Source organism: Cuculus canorus, chromosome 21 (assembly GCF_017976375.1).
Source record: "Cuculus canorus isolate bCucCan1 chromosome 21, bCucCan1.pri, whole genome shotgun sequence".
Taxonomy (NCBI): domain Eukaryota; kingdom Metazoa; phylum Chordata; class Aves; order Cuculiformes; family Cuculidae; genus Cuculus; species Cuculus canorus.
In genome coordinates, this window is record NC_071421.1 from 2,252,716 (window position 1) to 2,277,735 (window position 25,020).

Genomic DNA, 25,020 nt, shown 5'->3' on the forward strand with positions numbered 1-25,020 from the left:
TGCTGCAATTCTTGGTATTTTCAAAATTCTGTTGAAATTTTTTAATAGAGAATCTTAAATGCACAAGCTTGGGGGAGAGGAAAGAAAGGACAAACCCCACAACCCTTCTTATTTTTCTCATAATATTCACATTTCTTGAAAGGTTTAGATTTTTATCTGCGTTCTTAAATGTGATGAACCAGTCACAGCAAGCAAGAGAGGCAGATTGGAGCCACCTCCAATGCCATTAGACTGCAGCCTGCCGTTCAGAAACGGAACAGGGGATGGGGTGACTGGAACACGTGTTGTCAGACCACAGCTGATAAAACCCCAGAGAGGCCTGGCAGAGCGGTAACAAGTGGTGTCGGGCTACCAGCCTTATTGGAATGCTGCAGTGTGAGCTGCGAACGCAGGAATGGCGGTGACGGTGTACATAAAGTGTGACACCGTTCTGTATTTGAAAAGTAGTACTGTGTCATCCTTGAAGGCGCAATCCTGAACTCCCAATCAAATAAACAAGGGGTGGGCAACCAGTCTTGACTCGCAGGGAGTTTCTTAGAGCTGCTTTTACAATAAAGAGTGAATATTTAAAATAGAATGCAATTCAGCTGATGATGTTACATTCATTAGGAAGATGGGATTTCTTGAAAGTAGGATATTGGGGAAAAAAACAAAACACATTGTTTTATGCACTGTTTGTGTTGGCAGTTTCAATCAGTTTTTTTGGTTGCCATTTCTGTCGTTATTCCAGAGGCAAGAGTTAGGGGAGTGAAGCCGTAAAGGTCTTCTGAAATACTTTGGCTTGCACGTTTGTTTGACGTGTCTTTTACGACCAAGGATTAGGCTGTGTATGTGGTTTATTTACTGCTTCTTGTTTTAACACGTGTTTTCCCAAGAAGGTAGGAGCTGAAGGGAAGTATTGTTTAATGAGTTATGCAGTTGTTCTGAGAATCGGAGATAGGTGAGGAAAGCCTTCCTTGAATAGTGACTCTCGTAGAGAATTACGTAGAAGGTTGAGCTAGCCGGCTTTTCTTTTCTGTAAGAGAGGCTGTATAACGAAATTCTGGGAACTGATAGGAAATTCACCGCATACTGTGAATGTGTGGGATATCACAATTTATGGAAATTTCACCTAGGAAGTCTTTCCTGGAGAAAGAAAATTCATTATGTGGCAAGTATCAGTAGGTTTAAATTGGCTGGTGCTTTCCAGGTAACACTTGATGTTGGAAAGTAGAGCTGCTTTACTAAATGAGACTGAAACAGAATCAAATACCTGGCCTTCTGCTATTAATTTTTTCTATGTTTAATCATGCTACCTGTAGTGCCCGACTTGTAACAGGTGCAGGAGGGAAGGGGTTGCTTTTGAGACTTTCAAAGAGAAGCTATTCAGTAGCAATAAAAGAGTCGACTTGTTTATTGTTTTACTCAAAATTGGATTTTTGGCTCACATTTGGACCCAAGTTTACCTTTCCAAGGTGTTAGGTCTTCAGGAGTGTCTGAAGACAAAGCCTAGCAGATTGCTTTAATTTGATGGTGACATTTCATGATTTCCTTTGGGACTTCAGTTTCCCTAATTATCCTTGACAGGATGGCCTGCTTTCTCAGGATCCCGTGTTGTGGTCTCCAGATTGGTTGGAAGGCTGGAAGTATCTGTTGGAAATGGAGAACTTTTAGGACAATTATTTTCGGTTTTTTTGGCAGGATGCTGAGTGTCTGCAGGGTGGAACATGATCGCAAGAAGTGAATATCTGCTGCTATAAAACAGTTGTCTCTGAGGTTTAAATCTTGTACGGTAGTGTGAAAAATCCCTGAATACTTTGTTATCACAGATGTGAATTTTGCAGAACCGTGCCTGTATTATTAAAATGTTGATAGGTCTTTATGGTATTGCACTGGGCATTCAGGACTTCTCCCTGTTGAAGTATTAAATGTAGCCTGTGATACTTTTAAGAATGATTTTGGTTGGACAAACTGATCAGATTCCGGTAATTCCATTGAATTCATTTTGAGTTTCAGATGAGAAAATGAAGGTCAGTTTATTTGAAGCTTTTAAAAACTGGAGAGTCACGCTGCTTGTGTTACTGGCATGATGTGTTTCATCAGCCTTAGGATCATTTATTTAGGATAATAGGCTTCATTTCTATGAAGTGGTATAAGCAATGTATCAAATATTGCTGATGTGTATTTTTAAATGGCTTAAATTTTGTGCAGACCTTTCTAAATGGTTAAACTTCTGAATATATAATTGAATTGAAATGTTTTATAACCTCTTCCAGGTTTTAGGGGGTTTTGTCTTTCTGAAGAACCTACATAACGATGATGATGTGTAAGGGAGCATAGTTGTTCACAGTTTCTTTTCTGGGAATGCCCACAGTGGTTATCCCGCAGGAGTTCTGATTGTTCAATTACTCTATTTCAGGATATTGATTGGGTACAGACAGAGAAACATGTGTTTGAACAGGCATCCAGTAACCCATTCCTAGTTGGTTTACATTCATGCTTTCAAACAACAAGTCGGTAAGAAAGATCTGAAATTCTTTTGTTTTGAAAATCTTGCTCGCTGTACTAACTGCTTCTCCTAAAGCGAACGTAGCCACTGCCATCGGAGCCTGTGACTTCTGGAAGGAATCACTAGTATTGTCAAGGCTTCGCTGCTACCACAAAGCCAGTTCTAGCCGAGTAGCTCAGCCGGTGTGGCGGGGAGAAAAAGGCAGTGTTTTCCAGATCCAATTGGAGCAGATGAATGAGAAGGAAGAGGAACTGTGTTCTGCCTTCTTGACACCAACTCTGTGGATTCAGGAGCAGGAGGGTGGAGCCAGGGTAAAACAGGGCTTTGTAAGAGAGACTTTATAGTACCTGGTTCTGTGGAGGCAGGCTGGATCTGTCCTCAGACGGCCATGCTGCACTTCTCTGTTCTTCAAAACAGCACGACAGTTGGGCTGTTCCATTATATAAGATTTTTAATATTAACTTAAAAACCTACGTGTATGTGAAGTATCTTTTGCCTGTCTGAGGCTACAAGCCCTGTGCACGTATTGATGAAGCGCGTAGTTTCACTTGAAAATGTGCTTAGTAAACTCCTAGCTCCTTTGCCATTCTAGCTGTTTGTCTTCGTGTGCATAACCCAAAGTGGGTTATTTGCTGCTCTTTTTGCCATCAGAATATGAAGATTATCAAGAACTTTTATGCCTATGCTTATGTGTGTCGCTGGGAATTTGGGGGTGTGGAGCTTCCAAAGGAACATGTTCTTTCTCTTAAATATACTTTCAAATGAATTTTTAAGATAGAAGAAATGCATGCTTAAAAAACATGCTAATTGATGCTAAATGTAGCTATTTATGTTGTTTCAGATACTAGCCATGCTTGTTTTATTATCCTAATAAAATATATGCCTAGGGCTTGCCCAGAATTGCCAGATAAGTGTCTTCCGAGAATGGCAACAATCTGAAACCTCCATCCTGCAGAATGTTTGAATAAATCCATCTGAAACCATCAGGACAACCAGTCCTGTTTGAACATGATGTGACACGAGCAACTTCACATCACAGGTTCCGAGTGAAGCATTGGAAGCTTCTAAACAGGATCGGAAAGTTGAAAGCCAAGAATATCAGGAATGCTGTACTAAAATACTCATGGCATTGTCACCCCTTTAATTTATTATTTAATTAATTTTAGTTTAGTGTTTATATTCTGTGGGGAGGCATCAAAACCACTTGTAAGCTGGGTTGTGTCCAGTAATCTTTCCTGGTTTACCTCTTCAGTTTTTAGCACTTTATGTTTCAAAGAAGAATCCATTTCAAAGGGAAAAAAACATCATCTTTAATTGTTAGCAGTTAGAACGGTCTGAGAGACCAGAGCATGTGTTTTCCAAATGGAATATTTTCCAGTGTGTGACTATATGGAAAGGTTTCAACTCATGGAAAATGAGGTGTATAAAGCAATGCTGCTTCCTGGGACAGCTGCAGCCTTCATAAGAACCTCTCCCTCAGCATGTTTTATCCTGTAGGTCTCTCTGACCTTGGCAGCATTGCCTGGATCATATTTTCCCAAGGATGAAACCTTTCCTGCAAACTGTAACAGAAGTCTCTTTATGTGGCTGATTCCACCTGTGTTTCTCTCCTCCACTGACTTTTCTTTTATTTGTTTTGAGAAGACTGCTTGAAATCCTGGTTCTGCAGAGGAGCTGCCAGGCCTTGGCATTGCAGCTTTTCTGTGCCCAGATCTGCCATTCAGTGCCTGTGCTGTGTAGGGAATGACAGCAGTGGCCCCCTTACAGTGCCTTTTAATTTGTGTTTATCTACAGTTGAGGTCTCAGTCAAGGGAGGGTGGGATTTATTTATCTGTCCTGCTAGCTCACCAAGGTTAGTTTTCACCTCTAGTAAACAATGGATGTATATGAATTGAGCCTCTCAGTTCTCAAATTCTTCCGTCTCTGCCCCTACAATTAAAGCAGAACTTCTTTTTCTCCTAGGAATGACAGTATATGTAACAGTGTATCGAGGGGAGCTCAGTGATGATCATAGGGTTTGACAGAAATAACCTTGTATGTGATTATTAATAATATGTTAGATCAGGTAACTTTAATTGGAAAAAGATGATTTTGTCGTATGCTATTCAGAGAAAACTAACTTTTTTTTTTAAAGCAAATTTGGGTTACTCCCCTCTAAGTGACTCTTCTGACATCTTGCTTTCAATAGATCTGTTTGAGCTTTTCAGGAACTGAACCAGCACAAACAGCAAGCTTCCTAGTTACGTGTTTAATTAGTACTGCGAATCCTGCAAGACTTATTGATCTCTGTAATATTGCCAGAAGCTCGTGAACTATTGTTAATGATGAATTTTTTTCAAAGATGGTGACCTTTAGAGACAAAGCTGTATCAGAAATAGAAATGAGAAGTTCCCAATTTTGTCCCTGCAGAAACCTTGTTGACTTAGGTGTATTTGAGCTACATGTCAGCTACAGAACCATTCAGATTTGATGCTGCAGCTTTGCTATTAAAAGCAAACAGTATTCAGTCAAGCAGAGTAACAATTCAATAGTCTTTACATCAGAGAAATCTGTGTCAGATTGCTGATTGATTGCCCATTAATCTAGAAAGTTTAAATATAAATTGATGCATCTTTTAAAGTATGTTTTAGTTTTAAAACCTTTATTTTAAATACTCGGCATTGTTTCAGGCAGGCTTTTCGTAGTCACTCAGATGCTGTCATTCAAAGTAGTGCAGTCACTGAGCAAATCCCATACTATGGAGTTTTGTTCAGTAAAAGCCAAAAGAATGGACATCATTGAATAAGAGACAGTCACGGAACTGTGATGTTGTTAATGTGTGGGTTTGCAAGTGAATGACAATTTAATCTTTTTTGGATAAGCTCTCATTTTTGCCACGTGTCATCTGCCAGGGCTTTGCTCTTACTGCTAAGTAATTTTTTTTTTTTTGAAGTGTATATCTCGTTGTATGCTTGGGGATTTTTTACATCTACCACTGAGCGAGTACCTTATTATATGGGGTAAATGCTGTTGTCTTCTGTACTGCTTAAATAGTTCTGCAGGTTTCACTCCAAATAGTAGCCTGTTCCCTTACATTTAGGCTGTCATGTACATGAAGAATGGGATCCCATATAATATAGCTCAAATAAGTGCTCTCTTTCTTCTCTTAAATAGTTTTTGTGGCTGTAAGAAATCTAGAAGTCTAATGCAGGAGCGGAAGTGAAAATGGCTGAAATTGGAAGTATAAGAATAATTTTTATTCCTCAGGGTTTCCTTGGAATCCATTAATGGTGTTGTATGCTTTCAGATTGTTTCTTGTCATAGAGTATGTAAACGGGGGAGATCTCATGTTCCATATGCAACGGCAAAGAAAACTGCCTGAAGAGCATGCAAGGTATTGTACTAACGTGCTTATTGCTGACTGTGAAGTCCTGTTTGAGGAACAGAGCTTTTTGGTAGCTTTTCTACAATCTTAATGTGATTTTCTTCTTTTTAATTTCAGGTTCTATGCTGCTGAAATTTGTATTGCTCTAAACTTCCTACATGAAAGAGGTATAATCTACAGAGATTTAAAACTAGACAATGTTCTTTTAGATGCAGAGGGCCACATCAAATTAACAGATTATGGCATGTGCAAGGTAGGGTTTTTCTTACCTTTCTTTTGTTGCTTTCTCTATCTCTAGGATATCTGCTAGTTCTTATTTTGAGTCAAATGCTGCATCCAGTGATACTAATAGAAAACTGAGAAATTATCCTTGTCTTAACACTGGTGCTGCTGAACCCAGAACGTGGTTGTGGAACAGGAACTTTATAGTGAAAACTTTATAGTCTGAAGAGTAGAACTACGTTTGTCGGTTTTTTCCTCTTGTATTTCAAGTTATGTGGGTCATTTTTGGGGGCAGAAGTTTGGCCTCTTGGACAACTTAATTTGTTTTATCTGTTTAAGCTCCGATGTGACCCAAGTTAGAAAACTTATTTTTTAAGACAAGTGTGTTTTTAAAAGGATCTTTTCTACCTGTAAAGCTGGAATGCCAGGCGTGACTGCAGAGGTGGTAGTCTGACAGGAAACCTGCTGTCCCCCTGGAGCTGTTGACTTGCCCTCCAGTCTCTGTTACTGCCACGCGCCTCTGGCCAGTGTGTGACAGGAGTTGAGAGTCCAGTCTGATTCTTGGCAAGAATAAGTTCCTGAAGCCAAAATTGCAGCTGGCTTTGTGGTGATTTTAATAAGTCCGAGGGACCGAGTGTTCAATCCTAATTTTTATTTCACTTCAGAACATGTTGAAGGTGCCTTATGGTGCCATAATGAGGAAAGCTGGTCTCATTCCCTACATAGAACAGATATTGCACCAATTTCTAAGGACGCTGGACTGGAATGTTTCTCCCCGCAGTGGTTATATAAAAGTTTTATTTCTTCAGTCCTAAACATATTTTTTTCCCTCATCGTCTATTTGAAAAGCACTTCTTGGTTTTGAGCTGAAATTTACTTGTAAATAGTAAGCAAAATGTTGTTACGGATGTGTTCTAACTCAGTTTTAATCAATTAATCTGCCATAGATAAACTTTGAAGTGCTTTGAGTGCTATAAGTATTTATTTTGCTCTAGTGTTGCTGTTTTTTGAAAGGAATGTCTTTAGTAAACTGGCTGTATACGTCTAATTAAGGGAAATTCCCAGAAAAGGAGGTCAGCTTTTAATTTATGGAACAATTTATATCTGTAGGAAGGTTTGGGCCCTGGCGACACTACAAGCACTTTCTGTGGGACACCAAATTATATCGCACCAGAGATCCTCAGAGGAGAAGAGTATGGTAAGCTGTGACTAAATCATTTGTAGTTTTACTAAATTGCAAAGCAAAGTTCTAGTTGTAGGTTTGTTCAAATACAAATATTCTTATGCCGCTATATTTTGAGAAAATTGAATGCATATTTTTTTCAGTTCAGTTTTTTCTGAAATAAGGTTACTTGTGTTTTTCTCCTGCAATCACTCATTTCAGCATCTTTTTAAATCGTATTTACCCTGAAAAATAACTGTGGAATGATACTGTAGCAGAACCAAGCCCACTTCTTGAAGAACTTGAGATCCCAGCTCCTCTTGTCCTCCAAATGAAGTTATAGAATGCTGTAACAAGAAGTTACTGCTCATGCAGAGGTAGAATAATCTTTACAACTAGCGTTGTTATGCTGTTCCATAGGTTGGATCTGTCATTTAGTTATAAAGTACTGTGACGTTCAACTTACTGTCAAAAACATCTGAAAATTTTCATCTTAAACACACGTTGAGGTGTTGGTGCCTGGTAGATGCGGACGCAGTCCTGTGCAGGTTACCTTGGTATTCCCCACCCAGAGAACTCCAGTCTCAGCAGTGCCAGTGTGAGTTGTGACGTCTGGGACGTCAAGAAAAGCAGAGGGTTTCAGTGCTTTGCAGAACTAGGCTGGAAATCATCATTTATGTGAGAGAGAACCCTAAATTTAAGGAGTCCTGGCTGAAAATCTGCTCTGCAAACATTTACAGGGTTCAGCGTGGACTGGTGGGCGCTCGGTGTGCTGATGTTTGAAATGATGGCAGGAAGGTCTCCGTTTGATATTATTACGGACAATCCAGACATGAACACCGAAGATTACCTCTTCCAAGGTACAGCTAGTTTCATTTTTTTTCTTTCTTGGGGGAGAAATAATGAAAATTAGGAGTTCCAGTAGGACAGCTGGGTTTTCTTTTTCCGTTGCTATCCCATAGCTGTCTGTAGCTCTGCTGTAAATAAAGGGCCCAAATATTTCCAGTTCTTCATCCCAGGAGTTTATTTTGTTGAACTCGGATAAAATGATGTGGAGTTGGGGACCCTTCTTCAGACAAGAAAGTATTTTTTTAAGATTTTCCACAGTTGAGAGAGAACAGGCAGGAGTGGTGTGGAATGGTGTCTTTGTTAGGAGGCAGTCACAGGCCAAGAACTCCTTTAAAATTCAGGGCTATATGAGAGGATAGAAGGATATTTCTTGACAGAGACATATCAGCCTGTAGGTTTACTCCAGGCGACATCTGATTAGATTAATATTACTATTTTCTTAACAGTTTTCCCTTCCAGGAATAGTGGTGTATGAAGTTTTCTAAACAAAAGCAGTAATAGTTGCCATGTTTATTACGTTAGAAACTCCACATCGCTGTGGGGAATTGCCAAGTTGCCTTAATACACAGAACCGTTCTTTAAACCAGTTGTATCGACAGGCCTGATGTGAAAGCAATCACAGTTTAAAATCCTGCTGTTCCTTATACTGAAGACGCTGAAAAAGTTTTATTCCCTTTTTATACGCCAAGCAATAGAAAAAGATAATGAAGCTAACAATTCCTTTAGAACTCTTACCATGTCAGTATGAAGGTGCCTTGAGTTACTGTAGCTCCTGAGGTTTGAATTATTTTAAATAATTACTGTATCATCCCATGTTACAAATGGTAACATATTTAACTAATACAGTGTTTGTATTGAAATCCTGGTCAGTGTTGTCAACTAAAAAAACAATATTGCTGTTTTTAAACCCCTAACAGTTATTCTTGAGAAGCCAATCCGGATTCCAAGGTTTCTTTCTGTCAAGGCTTCCCATGTGTTAAAAGGATTTTTAAACAAGGTAAATAACCTTCTCTTATTTTTAGCATCCAAGATGTGGAAGTTGGAGCTTTCTGTTGAAAGCAATACAGTTAAGAAGTTAATCTGCTTACTGTTCAGAAAAATCTATAAAACCTTGGTATCCTGTATGTTAAAACCCCCACTTCTTAGTTGCTAATTTACTGAGGGAATTCCATAGCACGGACTTGATTTAAAAGCCTGCACCTAGTGAGAAAAATTAACTATGGGCTTCTATGTAAATTCTTTTCTGTAATACTTACTGCACGTTTAATTAAGCTGATTGAAATCCATAGAACCATTATAATTTCTTAATGGATATGAATTATACATTACTAAATAAATCTAGATTTTTTTTATTTTAAGAAGCTGTAAAATATCATTTAAAAATGAAATTTCAAACCAACTTCATCAAAATAATAATAAAAAAGGAGTAAACATCCCTTAATAGCCATAATGTGTATCTTAGCAACCATTTGCGTAGCGATAGGGAATGCTGGAGTCATGTATGTAGGCTTTTGACAAACATGGACTGTAACTGGCTTCGAACCTGTAACATGAGTTTCTGTGTTTTCCGCAGGATCCCAAAGAAAGGCTTGGTTGTCAGCCCCAGACGGGATTTTCTGATATCAAGTCTCACACATTTTTTCGCAGCGTAGACTGGGATCTGGTAAAAATTATTATTTCTGTTTATATGTATTCAAAAGGAATAGATTCCTTTAGTTTGTGAATTGTGTGTATATGTAACAATCCCATGAAAACTAGTGACATTCAGTTCCATAAAGGTAAAAGCTATTTTTCTTCTTCCAGGTGCCCTAACATAATGGGAACAAGCTTTATTTCATGACCAAAAATCTGGCTTGCTTCCAAACTCTAAGAATCATTACAGCTCATGGGTGTTGCTTTTAAAATACATGATTAAGTGGAGAGAACATTTTAAGAAACATTAAAGCATTGGTGGTACCATTTATCCCTTGGTTTCTATTTGTAGAGTATGCAGAGTGATGTGCTGGGTTCTGCTGCTGCATAATTCCCCCAGCACGTGTGCGGGGGGCTCCCATTGGGGCGTGAAGGACTGCGTAGATCAGTGTCAGGATTCAGCCCTTGCTGTTTTGGGTGGTTATTCCATATGGTCCTGTTGGTAAACATTGCAAGCTCCATGGCCAAAGGAAGCGTGGGCCAGAAGAAATGGCCTGCTGGAATGTTCTGCCAGTATTTTATTTCTCTTGCTGATTAGAGACCCTTCTGCCTTGCCAGGCAGGTCAGCAGTTGGCCGGCACAGCCTCCAGGCTGAGCCAAGTGTCATGAAATCAGGTTAGATCAGCTGTGGGAGATGGTGGTGCTTTGGATGCACGAAGTGTTTGTGGTCCGCTTGTAGTACATTAAAAAAAAAAAAACCAAAACAAACTGAATTTACAAATTATATAACTTTTAAAATCAGCAGGATTATTCAGGTAGGCAGCGGGGTTTAGGAACGTGAGTAGGCGTGAGTAGGATCAGGGCCTTTTTTGAGGATGTGGCTTGGAAGCAGTGTGATTATTTAGAATGATTCTCTGATTATTTCTCTCAGGCTTTCTTTATATCCCTGCTGGTTTGAGGGAAGTTGTTACTTTGTGGTGGAGTACATGACTTGCATTTTAGTGGGTTTGCAGGCATGAAAAGTTATTGAAATTGTAGGGGTTTTTAAAAGCTTGTGTTACTCAGTAATCATGCCTACATCACCAAAACCGTCACAGAAACGATGTTGTTGCATTTATTGACACTTCAGCAATCAAACAGTTAAGTCAGGAAGACTGCCTTATCAGCATTACTATTGTAATACCTAGTTGAACAGTGGAAAAATATGCACAGAATGTTTTCATAGTACTGGGAAGCCGACAGGAAATGTAGAACAGGCAGGCAGCAGTGCCTGGAATAACACGAGAGAGGTTCAGGGGTGGAGAGACAACGGCACAGTTACAGTTTGACTTTGAGGCCTGCTGTTGGGACCGTCATTGCTAACGTTCTACAGGGAGACATTCACTGCATAAGGAGGCGTTCTTAAAATACCTGGTGTTTGCCAATCATGCATATAATGAAGGCTGTCTTTAATTTTGTCAGACATCCCGTGTGTTGTGCTCTCCCTTCAGCCTGAGTGTTATTTTCATTACGTTTGCTGCCTACTGGTGCTGTGACCCAACTCACTTGTTTGTGGAGAGCATAAACATCATGGACTGCGGGGATCTGGTCTGTTTTCCAGGGTTGTTTGAGACTGGGAGAGAGAGGAGACTGTTGGATTTATAGTGTTTATTTGGATAAGGAGCTTGTAATTGCACTTGGTACCTTGGTCAACATTTATGCTGACATGAATTTTGATTATTATTTTTTTTTTAATATACCCCTATCTTTTTGGCTGAAAGCTTTGGTATTAAATATCTATTTTTAAAACAACAAATTGAAAGATGTAGGTGGTTGTGCTGTTCTGGGATGATTTGGACAGTGCTGTTCAGAAGGATCCAAAGCGTCAGGTAAATTTTAAGCTGAATTTCTAAGAAGAGTGTTGGGAAATCTATTCAGGAGAAAATGAAAAAAATATTTGGAAAGCTTTTTTAATTATTAGGTTTTTGCTTTAAAATGCAAGGGATGAGTAAGATTTTGACTTAAAAGCTTTTCCAAATCTTTTCAAGTTGGAACACAAGGTAACAAGAGCCTAATGCTGACTAAATGTTTTTTCTGTGTGAAGCTTCAGCTAAATGGAAAAATAAAGAAAGATAAATGAACGCATGTACCATAAACATTTTTTCCCTGGAGTCAGTAATTTGAGTGGTGCGTGGCACAGCCAAGAACTTTTTCGGCTGTTCACTCTGAGCATAGGACGGTTGAACAGGGAAGTACCTAGACAACCTTTTTTGATTGTTTCAGCAAATGAAGGCAGTTTGTGTCCAACCGCCTGTTTCTATGGGTTCTATTTATTCATTCTATGCTGAAACAAGAACAGTTTTCAGATCAGTTCATCAAATTCAAAGATCACAGCAGTCTTTCCAGACAAATCTTACAAATGCAATTCCAATTACGATCAACATGGGTTTTCCTCTTTTCTAGTTATTTTCAGCCTTTTTTACTCTTCGTACTGTAAGCTTTTAAACACAGCACCACCACTCTGGCTAGACAACCAGGGACGTGGGACTTGATGCTTTAATCTTGGGCAGGGATCAGAAAGGAAAATACTAATTTCTTTCTGCAGGATTTCTGACAAAGATACATGACTTTTTATTACCACAAAATTGTTTAAATCTACTCATCATAAGCATTGTTTTCTTATAGTTTTAAGGACTTTGGACATCTTGTTACTTTTGCCCTGCATTATATTTGGAGATTTAGTTATTGTACTAACTTTGGCTTTTTAAGGAAGTTAAACGTCATTTTAATCTCCAGTCTGTTGGTTTATCAGACAATGAAACACTGAACTGCAGTTAAGCAGATTGGCTTGAGTACCCTCAGTCACTGTAAAAAATGACTTTTACCGAATTTGTTGTTGTAATTGCGAGTAGGACATGAAAAATATGATCCATATGTGAATGCAGTAAGGATAGAAATGATGCCAGGAATGAAGTGAGACAGGACAAGAAAGACTCCTAATTGAGGTGGCTTGTCAAAAGGTTTTGGAGCTAATTTTAATTTAATTACAGTTAAAATCACTGCAGGCTGTATATCTTGTGTACCATTCTTCGAAGGGAAACTGGACTGTGATGTGGATGTAAAGAAAGAAAAGCAGCCTGAAGGAGGGAGTGCAGCAGCTCAGCCTTGTCTGAAACCTGTCCAGGAAAATCCCTGCTACCTCCCTACAGATTAAAGGGCTGGATTCCATAGTTGCCTTTCTCCCTAGGTACCCTGAGTAATAAAGCACATTTCCTACATAAAATATGTAGCCGGGACAGATGAGTCACTTGTGTTACGTGGCAGCGTAGGTACGTACTGTACAAGGAGAAAGCAGAACGAAAGCTCTACTGAAACTGTGTAGAGGTCTGGGCTGGAAATTGCATACATTCCCCTTCTCATCCCAGAGGAGAGATTGCCAATTTGTTGAGCTGCCTAACTTAATTCTCAGTGATACCAGAAGACCCTCCTAGTTTCTGAATTTGAGGTTGGATTTCCTGGACTCTGAATAGGCTTTTCCCTGTCATTTGGGGAGTTTTGTCACTGCCTAACAGTGATGTATTGTTTTTTAAATGAACTTTGATTTTTAAATGAACACTATGAAAACAAAACTTGGTAAGGAATTCCGATCTCCCTACAAAACCACATGTTAAGCCAGGCTTTGTCATGTAATACTGTGATCGCTGCGGACGTGCTGCATGGAAACAGACGGTGACTTTTGATTAGGCCTCTTCCACAGGGAGTTTTGAATGCTGCGTTTCTATCTCCGTTTCTCTAGAGGAACGGTGACCTCCAGTGGCCAGCAGGGCCCATCCAAACCTGATGTACCACGTACCAGAACAGGTCAGAATAGTGATCTCACCGTGCAGCTTGACAATAACAGTCAGAAAATGTTGTAAAGCTTTATATTTTAACCATAGTTTAAGTACATATTTCTGTGGTGATAAATTCCTTAATATAACGGGGAATGTATGTAGATTGTACTTCCTATCTTTTAATTCCTCCCTCCCTTATATTTTTTCTTTAGCTGGAAAAGAAGCAAACAACGCCTCCATTTCAGCCTCAGATCACAGACGATTATGGTTTGGATAACTTCGACACACAGTTCACCAGCGAGCCTGTGCAGCTAACCCCAGATGATGAGTATGCTTTTCTTTTTCCCCAAATACAGTTGCATTTTAAGAAATTCATGTATAAATTACTTGAAAATTACTAAGAAGAGACTAAACACTGAGCATTAGAACTGAAACAAGCTAAAAGTACATTTGAAATTCTTTGTATCCTATATATATCTTGCATAACTTATCATGGTTCTTAAGACATTAGAAGCCTGCCTAGCATCACAGCAGAAATTCAGAAATCAAGACCTCCAGCGGCGTGACTGGGGCACTTGGTCAGGGAGCTTTCTTTTGTACAAATGTGATGTTGATTAAATACGACTGTCAAAGTGGACACTGTAACCAGCGACCTGTGGAGTCTGCTCCGCGGGCAGTGCAGTCACTGCTGCTGGGTCCTTCTCTCCTGCATTCCTGGGTAGCTCAAGTAGCTATGGATTTGGAGATCTGCGTAGCTTTGTGCCTGGGTGCTTGAACTTGAATTTTGTATGGGCATTACCCATGTGTCATACACACAGTGCCCAGAGCACCTTGTGCTCTTGCTTTCTCAAGAGTCCAGTGGGTATTGAGTGAATACCTGCACGGAAACAGCATGTGCAGTGCTTCCGTTGGCGTTTGTGACACCACGAAACTGCAAGGCACATTGGAGCTTTACTGTTCTGCTTGACACAATGATGACCACAATATGTGGTCCCTGTGCCCCTGCAGTGGGAAGTTTTTATGAACATCTTAAAAGAAATGCTGTCTCTCTGGTACATCAGTTTATCAGCCTGCCTTTGGATTTCCTACGCAGACAATGTGTTTTTTAAAGAGTATTAGCTTTGTGCTTGACTCTCTCCTAGGATTTATCTTGCGTATGCCATCAGCAGCCCTTGCTGATGGCAGAGAACCTGTTTCTTATTTATGAATTAGTATTATAAAGCAACAGTCACTTATTCTGCGCTTGTTTTGGGGCTCTCTAAGCACACATGTTGCCTAGCTGGAAGGGCGGAAGACACTTTTTATCAGGTGTTTCAGAATTGCTGTAGATACTGGGATAAAACATTCAGTATTTATATGTTTAGACACTTATTTTTACCCATTTGTTGTTGCTTCTGTACAACTTCCTGTATGTACGTTTCTGTAAGGTGTTTTGTTGTTATTTGAAGAAAAAGTACAGCAGCAACAATAGTATTTGCAGGTGGTGAAACACTGGTAGAGACTACCCAGGGAGGCAATGGAGGCCCCATCCCTTGGAACATCCCTGGCCAGGTCTGGTGGGGCTCTGAGCAACCTGATCCGGCTGAAGACGTCCCTGGGCCTGCAGAGGGTTGGACTGGATGACCTGGAAAGGCCCCTTCCAACCCAAACTGTTCTATGATTCTAACTGAACTAAATTGGTGCTTTTCTTTATTTTCCAGAGATATAATAAAGCGAATAGATCAGTCGGAATTTGAAGGATTTGAATATATTAACCCCTTGTTGCTGTCGACAGAAGAAACGGTATGAAGGAACGGCATCCTTGTTGTGGCCTGTGTGAATGCCCTTTCAGTTTACCCGCAACCACAGTACATGCATGCCAGGCTGGGACTGAACGATTTGGGACGGAGACCAATGATTTTAACAAAAATTGCTGCTGAAAATCAAAGAGGAGACTAACGCTTCTGGTAGGCGTCTGCTGCCGCTGAGTGATTTGTGAGGTCTGGGCACTGACAGAACTGGCTTTGCTGATGAAGGAATCTGCATTTTGTGCCTGTTTCATGAAGGATCGACGTGTTCATTGCATCCCTGGGAGAGTCTGAAAAACTCTGAGATCGGCACGATTTCTACAAACATTTGATGCAATGAGCTACCAATTGAAGAATATCGCAGTGTAACATCCTGAAGAATAAATTATATTACAGTGGTGTTGAAGCTTATTTTTGATGCCTTTCTTCACAAGTGGTTCCTGTCTAAACGTCTCAGATGTATTTAAAAGGAGTTGTGTTTTATTAGCAATCAAAACATAAATTTGGGTACAAGATTTAAGTGCCTAAATGGATAAACTGCATTGAAGAATTATTGCATATTTGGAACGTTCTTAAACCTGGTAAGTTGTGCTTGTTAATATTAAGTAACCATTTACATCCAGTTCACAGCTGCAGCCTAATGCTCATTTGCATCTCGATAGGATTTGACATGCAGAGTGACTCAGCAATATTAATTCCAAATTAGAATTTATAGCATCGGTTTCAAAGTCTCTTGTTTTAAACTCCAAATTTATCAAAACGTGCGAGTTAAAGAAAACTAAATTTGCACACCCAGGATTTCTGACAATACTTCAGCAGTGCCTACACCTCCAATGATGTTGTGTTGTGGTTTAGATTTTTGAGAAGTATTTTTATCAACAATACAAATGTTCAGAGCAAAATCATAAGAAAGTGTAGCCTTAACGTTTAAATAGCAAATCTAGAATAACCATAATACAAAATCCACTTTCCTGATAAAGCACACCTCCTACTTATGATAAACTGTCTGCTTTCAGTTCCTCGGTGTGTGTTAAGAACTAACATTCTGCAGAAGAGAACGGGATGTTTTAGTATATCACTTTCCATCATAGTAGTAATTTTTTCAATGGAAGACAAGTGAATACCGAAGAGATCAGATAAAGCAAAAGAAAAGCTATGAAATCCCGTCTCCTGAAAACCAAGGGATGCCGGGAGGCAGGGAAAGGGCACATCCCGTCACAAAGGTTAACAGTTCACCAGCTTGGAAAGCTGCGTGGTTCATTTGAGGATTAACTGGGTGCTGCTATCGGGTTGTGGGTGCCTGTGTGGATTTGCCTGCCTCCCGGCACCAGCCGCAAGGACAGGACTTCTTGGGGCGAGAATTTGGGATCAGGATAGCGTGAGGGTTGTACAGACAGACAGGGGAACCAAACCAAACACATGGGAAGGCCGAGGAGGGCCAAGGAGAAGGCCTGTGCGGTGCCGTTGCGCCCGGCCTGGTTTGCAGTGCGGGGGGACTGCAGCGCTGTCATTTCCTTACGTTCACGTATGGTTTTCTCAGGGTACAGCATTGCATCAGGTGCTGAACGTGACATCTTTTGGATTCACATCCACGTCATGAGGTGCTAGGACCAGACTGCCAAAACATTGCTTAAAGCTTTCAGTTACTCCTCGATTAACGATATACATGTTGTGTCCCCTCATTAGCCACAGGTACCCAGGCCTGGGGTTAGTTGGTTACTTTAATCCCATTTGGATTTCAGTTGCGGGTTTCTCTCCCCTGGACTGTAGCTTTTCATACGATGCAAAATGGGGTTTTATCAGCACTAAACAACTTAACCAGTACGAAGTATTTGCCTCAAATGCCTGGACTTTAGATACTTCCATTATCTACTAAGGCAAACATTTACCTTTTAAACCTAATCTGACATTTTTTAATTACCTTTTCCCTTCTTCCTGGCAGTTATTTTATTTACCCTGAATAATTTTCCTTTCAGTGTTTTCAGCTTCCCCGGTAACAAAGCTGATCCGTAGGTATTGGAGTGACTGCAGGCAGCTCAGGAGTGGGAACGTGACAGGTTAAGCTGTCCTTTGACGTGCCAGGGCAGAGGACTTCAAATGGAAATATTAGAAATGTGGGGTGGGTTTTTTTTTTAACCTTTTTTTCTAGGTTTCAGAACACTTTGGGAGGGAGGGACGGAAGAACAGAAAGACACATTTGCTACACATTGTAAAGAAGACTTGATTTTATTTAACAATTTACAGGCATTTACAATGTCGCTGTGTTGCCAAATAGTTTGCTGGATACGAGTTTGGTTGCTCATGTGCAAGTGTTTGAATAATGTTCTGTTCATAATGAAGGGGAAATTTTTTATATAAAGTATTCGTTTTATAAATAAAAGAAAATGAAGGATGTAATTAAATGTGTGGTTTGGGGAAAAATGCTAATATATTACAAATGGATCTGGTAATGATATATAGTTGTCTTATTTGAAATAGTAAATGCAAATTCTAGCTAATTTAATGATTGTAAAACAGTAAATATGTTCTTGTAGTTTTGTATAATTAATTAGTTGGGATTTTTGCTGACCAGTTTTAATTGTGCAGAAGATGGTATACTAATCCATAACAGCTAAGATCATTTATATTCTTGCACATCTATTAAAGACTTTAATGAAAAAGTTAATAGACTGTTATTATTTATCAGTAAACTGGGCTCTGCCCAACTTGCACTTTTGAGAGCCCCATTTTAAAGCAAATCCATAGGACTCTTGCTGTGTTTCAGTGTGGTATTGTGTTCAGCTGCACCATCGGATGGCCCTGCGCTGTACGTTGCAGAGGTCAGGACACAGGAGTGCTGAGACAGAAACCTGCAGTTTGTTAGGGAGTTGCACTCGGGCAGCTGAATGAGCACCAACCCCCTCCTGATTATTTCATCCCTTCCATTTATAGTTGCTAAACTATCACCACTTGTCATTCATCATAGTTGTGGAAAACGCTGCTTCTCCCAAGCTTACAAAATGTTAACTTGCTACTGTTAAGAATTTACCAAAACAGCAGATGAGTCCCCTGAAAATGAACTGGCTGGAACTGACAGAAAAGCAGCAGTTTTGGCTGGCTGACTGTATTGGATCTTCTGAAACTGACAGAACAAAGATTCCCTCTGGAGCCGAGTTAGCGGAGACTGGTCATGAGCAGGAAGGTGGTGTTTTGATTTTCTATGGAGTTGCTGGTTTGTGACCCATGAGCAGGTCTGAGACAAGGCCAGGCTTCCTAGACACTTTTTTCCTTTGAGGAGGGTTCATCCTCGACCTTTTCCCCTTCCTTTTCACTCTTCTGAATTCACCACATCACATCATCTGCACTTTCAGACAAGCATCTAGCAAGATGGCCATCGATATCCAGCTGTGACAGCCTGCGAAGAGAGAATTTGCTCATTGAGAAACAAAAGTTTTGTCTATTTTAATTATTTTGTATATAGAAAATGCATCCGGAACCATTTGGGGGTTTGTATGGTGTGAAGTTATTAAAAAACAGACTTACGTTCCACTGAAACGAAGCAGACACATTGGACAGCTGTCTAGAGTTGAAGCTCCTTCACTCTGGTTTTCAGTCTCCTTGCAGCTTTTGGTTCCTGGTACAGGAGGCGGCGTCCCTTCAGCAGACACCTCTCTGGCCCCACTGAGTGAAGCGTTCCCTCTGCGAGTTGGTAGGTGCAGCTCTTTCCCATCGTCCTCTTTCCTGTTGTCCCTGCTGTGCTGCACGGCCTCTCGGCACTGCTGCTGGAAGCATGTCGCTTCTGCACGGCTTTGCAACAGTGCCGAGGGACGCGCAGAACTTATGCCTTGAGGGACTTTACAGGGTTTAGGGCTTGCAGCCAGTTTTGCAATACCTTGGGTATCTTCCTCAACCATGTTTTTGACTGTACCTGCAGTAGTTGCACAGCCTGTTTCCTCAGCTGTGGAAGGTAAACTATTCAGTCTATCTGCTTGGCCCCATCCTTCAGGTAAAAGGTTGTTCTGGCTCTGTGTGAGCTCAGAGGAGCCAAGATCCTTTGGGTTTAGATGTTTTTCTTCGCAATAAGATGGGAATGACACCCACTGAAAGTCTTTCATTCCGACTGTAAAGACTTCTTGTTGTCGTAGACTCTCTTCCTCAGAGCTCTGTGACACACACACACACAGAGTTCAAACAGAGGGAGTTCAACCATTACATCAAACCAAGGCTGGGCGTATTACAAACACTGAAAAGACTAAACTGCGTTGAGGAAAAGAACGTTTTATTAACATCCACCTCCAGTGCTTGTACAGCAATAGAAAACTTCCTGGAATTTATGCAGTGTCTTCCCTTACTGTTTCTAAACTGATATGAGAGGGCACTTTTGTCATGTGTTACAGAGACTAAAGATGGAAACAACTGCCTGCTGTTGTTCCAGAACAGAAGTTCCACTTCAGAAGGACTGCGAGGTTTGTGTTAGGCCCTGCTGTAACAAGGTGACGGCTGTAACTGTGTCTTTCATCTCCCTGTTACAGTTTGCCTATTCCATTCTCATTACCTTAGGGAGACGCTAGTGCTTAGGAGCAGGCCGTGTACTTAGCCGGGCTACCTCTCTTCAGCAGAACATTCTAAAAGTTGCCATACTCCTAGAAAAGCCCCTAGACAGTTGCCCTTGTGCTACCTGAACACAATGCCAAGTCACAATGCCGTAGGGAGAGACTTGCTTCTATTTAAGAGCTATTTCAGATTGTTCCCCTGCTATCGTCAGTCAGGCTGCCACTAGTGTCAGGAGCACACAAAGAGCAGACAAGGACACGCTACCTTTCCCAAGAACTCCGGAAAGCTGGGAACTGTTTGCCAGTTTGTGCACTGTAAATCTTGACTGATGTCTTTCAGTAACAACATCCACGGCTTTTCACACTCATTTAAGTCATCTTTTTCAAGCCAGGAACATCTGCCAGCCACTGTCCTGCAAAGAGAGAGACAGTCCAATAGCTTGAGGGTGGGAAAGAGAGAGCACTGCATTGCTATTCGTTTGCCTTGGGCAGGTTTAACTAGAATGTAAGCGCTAAAAGGTTTTTATCTAAGTAACGCTGTACAAAGACAATTTCGCTAGAAGGATGGGTTCTTAGTATTCCCAGCGTTCCCCCTTCTTCCTGATGCGGTTTCTTGGGTCGCTGTCCAGGAATGCTGCTGTCCAGGAACGAGAGCCAAGTCGTACAAGCCCTCAAAAAGCGGAGAAGCAGCGCGATCGCCCTGCAGGAGCCTGGGCTGGGCCGGGGCACGGCTGCCCGCGAGGCTAAACCAGAACCCGGCCACTCGCTGCCTCCTCGCGGCCCCACTCACCGGCGCGGCGGCTCCGGGCCGGGGCTGGGCTCGCGGCTCCAGGCGGGCGGCGCCTTCCTCGGCTTCAGCCGCAACTTGGCGGCCGCCTCCTCAGCCATGGCCGCCCCTTCCCTCCGCCCGCGGCGCGCGGGAACGAGGCTCTGCCCCCCTGGGGGCGGGGAAAGGGCTGGGCTCGCGCTCCTCCAGCCCCGCCCCCCGCGCTGAGCTGAGGGGGGAAAAGGGCGGGAAGGTGGGAAGCGGTGGGGTAGAGGGGTGGTGCGTCTGAGGGCAAAATAGTCCTCCTGAGAGGGGAAACCTGCCCTTCTGAAGGGAAAATAGCCCTTCTCCTGAGGGAAAACCTGCTCTTCTCCTGATGGAGAAACATCCCTTCTCCTGAAAGAAAAGTAGCCCTTCTGCTGAGGGGGAGACCTGCCCTTCTGAAGGGAAAAATAGTCCTTCTCCTGAAGGAAAAGCAGCCCTTCTCCTGAGGGCAAACCTGCTCTTCTCCTAGTGAAGAAACATCCCTTCTCCTGAAAGAAAAGTAGCCCTTCTCCTGAGGGGGAAACCTGCCCTTCTGAGGGGAAAATAGTCCTTCTCCTGAGGGAAAACATGCTCTTCTCCTGAAAGAAAAGCTGCCCTGCTCCTGAGGGGGAAACCGCCCTTCTCCTGAAGGAAAAGCTGCCCCTCTCCTGAGGGGGAAACCTGTCCTTCTCCTGAGTGAAAACAGCTCTTCTCCTGAGAGGGGAAACAGTCTTCAAGTGGGAAAAGCCAAACTTCTCCAAAGGGGGAAACAGCCCTTCTAAAGGAAAACCCGCCCTTCTCCTGAGGGGTAACAGCCCTTCTAAAGGAAAACCCGCCCTTCTCCTGAGGGGTGTACAACCCTTCTCCTGAGGGAAAACCCACCTTCTCCTGAGGGGAAACCTGACCTTCTCCCGAGGGTGGAAAGCCACCCTTATTCTCAGGGGGGAAACAGCCGTGGCCCTTGTGGAAATGCCACATTCCTTGTTTGTGTAGGGCCACGGTGTTTTTTGGGTATCCTCAGGCTGTGCAGGGGTGTGAGTAGGTGGAATGTTCCAGCCCCTCTGCGAGCATGTGGCAGTGAGGTGAGTTAAATGGCAGTAGGCTCAGCTCTGTTCTTCACCGATCGACTGCTTTTTCATGCCAGCACCAAGGGTCTCTTCGCTGTGGCGTAAGGCTGATGCCAAAGGTAGTTATTTAAAATATTAAATTATATTGGGAGTGTGTCTCCAATCTTATTTCTTTTTCAGAAAGGAATCTGTTGCAACAAAGTGATGCAGTTTGTCTTTTCTCAGGAATGCTGCTGGTTGAAGTGAAATAAAGCACTTGGCAGAGCGGAGCCATCACTGGTGTTTTCTGAATTGATGGACGCGCTATCAGGCTGCAGCCTTTTTGAGACCAGAGGTAATATAGAAGTTATGACACTCTTTGTAATTCTGCAACAGTAGATAAAAGAATAAGGAAGTAACACTGCTGATTAAATTCTTCACAATCAATATGAGAATAATTGTAGAAGGAAATAAAAAATTCTGTTATTTAATAACAGGTGTTTATGAGGGAAGGCACAGAGCATCTTTTTCATAGAACACATTTATTATTGGTGAAAGATAAATTCTGGTTCACGTTCCTTTTCTGTAACTGTGTTTCTACAGCACTGAGTGTCTTGTGGATGGCTTCATCCTTAGACTCCTTCTTCAGATAAACAAGGAGCTGTTGGTATTGACTGCAGCTCTGCATTAACAATTATGGATGTGAATTACTGTGCCAGGCACACAGACCACCAAAACCACGTTAAGTAATAGTTGACCTGTGTATCTACAGAACAGATCTGAACCAGGAAGATGGCATTCAGCTCTTGGAGTTCCTAGATTCCCATCTGAAAGACATCGTCAGATTTCGCCAGAGAAGGGACAGGTCCAGCCAGTCCCTCCATCTGGAGGCTGGAGACAATTCGGTTGGCGTGCAAGCAGAAATCTGGGAGGCTCAGCCCAGCTTACAGCTTTCCTGTGCTAACTCAGGTATTTTGTGTTTTTCTGTCCATATCTGTAGCGAGGTATTGTCTTTTACTATAGGTAATAACTAATTTTATAAGATTAAAAGAGCGTTAATGAGTTTCCTTTTTGTGTAAGAGTGAGGATAAAAATCTTAGAGGTGCAAACTGTTTGCTTACTACTGAGAACCATGTAAGTTGTTACAATAGATAGCGAAGCTGAATAATACAAATAATAAAAAACAAGTCATACTAGAATGCTAGAATGTCTCCTGTGTGAGAGGCAGACTAAATAGAGAAGGGAATTAAGGAAGCAAGAAAGGACAATGAAAAAGCCAGTTACTGTCATGCAGACTAACATTTTTCCATATTAATATTTGTTACAGCTACTGCAGTGCCGAAGAAATACTGAGACAGGTACAGTTTTCTGTCTTACATTTATCTTGGTGTTTAGAAGCCGCTTCCCAGTGAGGTGAAATTAAATTCCAGGAAACAGATTCTTCTTTCCTCTTTGGTGGGAAAGGCATTCTCCCAGAAGATCCACACAGAACAAGGTAAGCTGAATGGAATCTAGCAGTGAGTTTGAATTTGAAGAGGTTTGGCCTGCTGTGGAAGGAATGATGGTGACAGCAGCAGGCACAGTGCAAAGGACAGCAACAGGAAGTGTGCATAAATAAAGTGTAGATTGAAAGAGAGGGTCAGCCCTTTAAGTGTTTGAAAATGAGACAACAGAGGAGGGGCTGAAATTTGATTTCAAAACCGCTGATGCTAATTGAAGAAGACGGAACTACAAACTGCTTCAGGTTTGGTTTTTTACTTTCCAGCCTTAGAGCCCTAGCACTGATTACTGCCACTTGGCGGCAGCAAACAATACAAAAACCGTGCTTTAGGGAAATCTGAGGGGCAGTGAAGGGCATCAGACGGAGCAAACGTCTGCAGGCCTCTGCAGGTATTTCTAGGTGTATCTGTGCTAATGATTGTCTGCGCTACAAGATTTCTTCTTTTGTTCCTGGGATGTTTGTGGTGGTGTTTTATATGTCATGCGACCCTTTGGGTACTACTCTGACTCCTCTGCTTCTAAACTGTATGACAAATCATCAGATTTATTCCCTTAGATATCACTTCTCTGCCACAGCAACAAGAAGTGTAGGCTGTTCTACATGTGAAGGTGCTGCTGTGTGGTACTGTGAGTCACACGTGGCATTTGCAAAAGCTTTATTATGGGTGATTATAAAAGTGGTTATTGTGCAATAAGAGCTACAAATGAAAGAATATAATGAAAGAATAGTGAAAATTATTACTGCAGCTTCTGCTTCTAAAAAGGAAAAGGGAAAATCCCTGCTTCTGTAGTGACTATAGCTTGTATATGTTTTTGTATTTTGTGAATTTAACTGAAAAATTGATACTGTAAGTTGTTTTTTTCATTGTTACCTAAGGTATATCTGTTACGACTTACGAGGGCAGGCACGTCAGGGAATGTTTTCATTCTTGCTCTGTCTGCTGCCTATAGATTTGAAACTCGCATTGTAGAAATCTCTGTTACAAGAAGTCAGTATTTTTCATCTGCACCTTTCCAGAATTAAGAATGTACTTGCAGCATGAAGGTCAAGTGTAGAATAGGACCTGTTCTTGGTTCTGCCACACTGCACAAGATCATATCTACTGTTTCCTCCACTAACATGGAATCCCTATTTCTTCTGGCTCTACTTTGAGTCTTGCATAATTTAATAATGAGAACGTTTTGTCATCTTAGAAAAAAGTTCTCATAGACTTGCAAGGAGTAGTTTTATCATCATCAGCCTTGACTGGATTTGAGCCAGTGGCCAAGGGATTTGAGCTTTTGGAAGCTAGGATGCTTCTACAGATTATCTTTAGGGATTTCCTTGTAAATGGAGTGCCAGCATGCTTAGTTATCTTGTTCCCTGTAGAGTCTCATCAAGCTGCACATGCTTAATCTTTACTTACATGGTCCCCGATACTTGCTGTAAAACAGGCCTCAGTTTTAACTTTTGCTCTCAGGAAGAAGGGGCTATTATAACAAATTCTAATCCTTTTGCAATTCCACAATCACTGAAGCCTACGAACTGCCTGCCAAACAAACCAAGTGATCTCCAGGGTTGAGGGAAAGAGGAGAGTGTAAAACGCAGGTTTTGTAAAATGCATTTTCTGGGGAAGAACTGGTACATTATCAACTAATCCGCCTTCTGCTCTTTCTGATTTCCTACCCAACAGCTGCAATGCTGAATGAGAGCTTCTGCATTTGGGAAGAATTAGGAAGCCTGGTAATGCAGGGTCTCCATTACAGATACAGCAACTCACAGACAGGGAGGAGATTTTTGCTGCTGGTGTAGAATTTGGAATGCTAGGCATTTTATAGCCTGGAAAAATTGTGATT

At 41.5% G+C, this 25,020-nt stretch overlaps 2 protein-coding genes across 5 annotated transcripts in view; one reads left to right on the top strand and one right to left on the bottom strand.

Annotated features, from left to right (window-relative positions):
- Positions 1-18,589, top strand: part of PRKCZ (protein kinase C zeta) — a 54,533-nt gene extending 35,944 nt beyond the window's left edge. For all 4 annotated transcript variants that reach the window (XM_054085799.1, XM_054085800.1, XM_054085802.1 and 1 more), the window contains 9 exons: positions 2,399-2,496; positions 5,775-5,861; positions 5,970-6,105; positions 7,185-7,272; positions 7,977-8,096; positions 9,003-9,082; positions 9,659-9,748; positions 13,742-13,857; positions 15,230-18,589. In XM_054085799.1, the coding sequence (XP_053941774.1) occupies positions 2,399-2,496; positions 5,775-5,861; positions 5,970-6,105; positions 7,185-7,272; positions 7,977-8,096; positions 9,003-9,082; positions 9,659-9,748; positions 13,742-13,857; positions 15,230-15,317 (903 nt within the window). In that variant the 3' untranslated portion in view covers positions 15,318-18,589. The remainder of the gene's footprint in view (positions 1-2,398; positions 2,497-5,774; positions 5,862-5,969; positions 6,106-7,184; positions 7,273-7,976; positions 8,097-9,002; positions 9,083-9,658; positions 9,749-13,741; positions 13,858-15,229) is intronic.
- FAAP20 (FA core complex associated protein 20) lies at positions 18,573-20,759 on the bottom strand. The gene is made up of 4 exons (XM_054085803.1): positions 20,639-20,759; positions 20,114-20,261; positions 18,839-19,458; positions 18,573-18,710 (listed from the first exon to the last, which is right to left on the bottom strand). Exons 1-4 carry the CDS (start codon positions 20,734-20,736, stop codon positions 18,638-18,640), a joined length of 939 nt encoding a protein of 312 aa, XP_053941778.1. The 5' UTR covers positions 20,737-20,759; the 3' UTR covers positions 18,573-18,637.
- Positions 20,760-25,020: the final 4,261 nt, after the last annotated feature.

Bases quoted from the DNA above. Each gene is read 5' to 3' on its own strand.
- FAAP20 (XM_054085803.1), bottom strand. From the start codon at position 20,736: ATGGCTGAGGAGGCGGCCGCCAAGTTGCGGCTGAAGCCGAGGAAGGCG. The intron at 19,459-20,113 runs GTAGCGTGTCCT...TGTGTGTCACAG, and splicing joins TTCCGGAGTTCTTGGGAAAG to AGCTCTGAGGAAGAGAGTCT. The intron at 18,711-18,838 runs GTAAGTCTGTTT...CTCTCTTCGCAG, and splicing joins CTGCTTCGTTTCAGTGGAAC to GCTGTCACAGCTGGATATCG.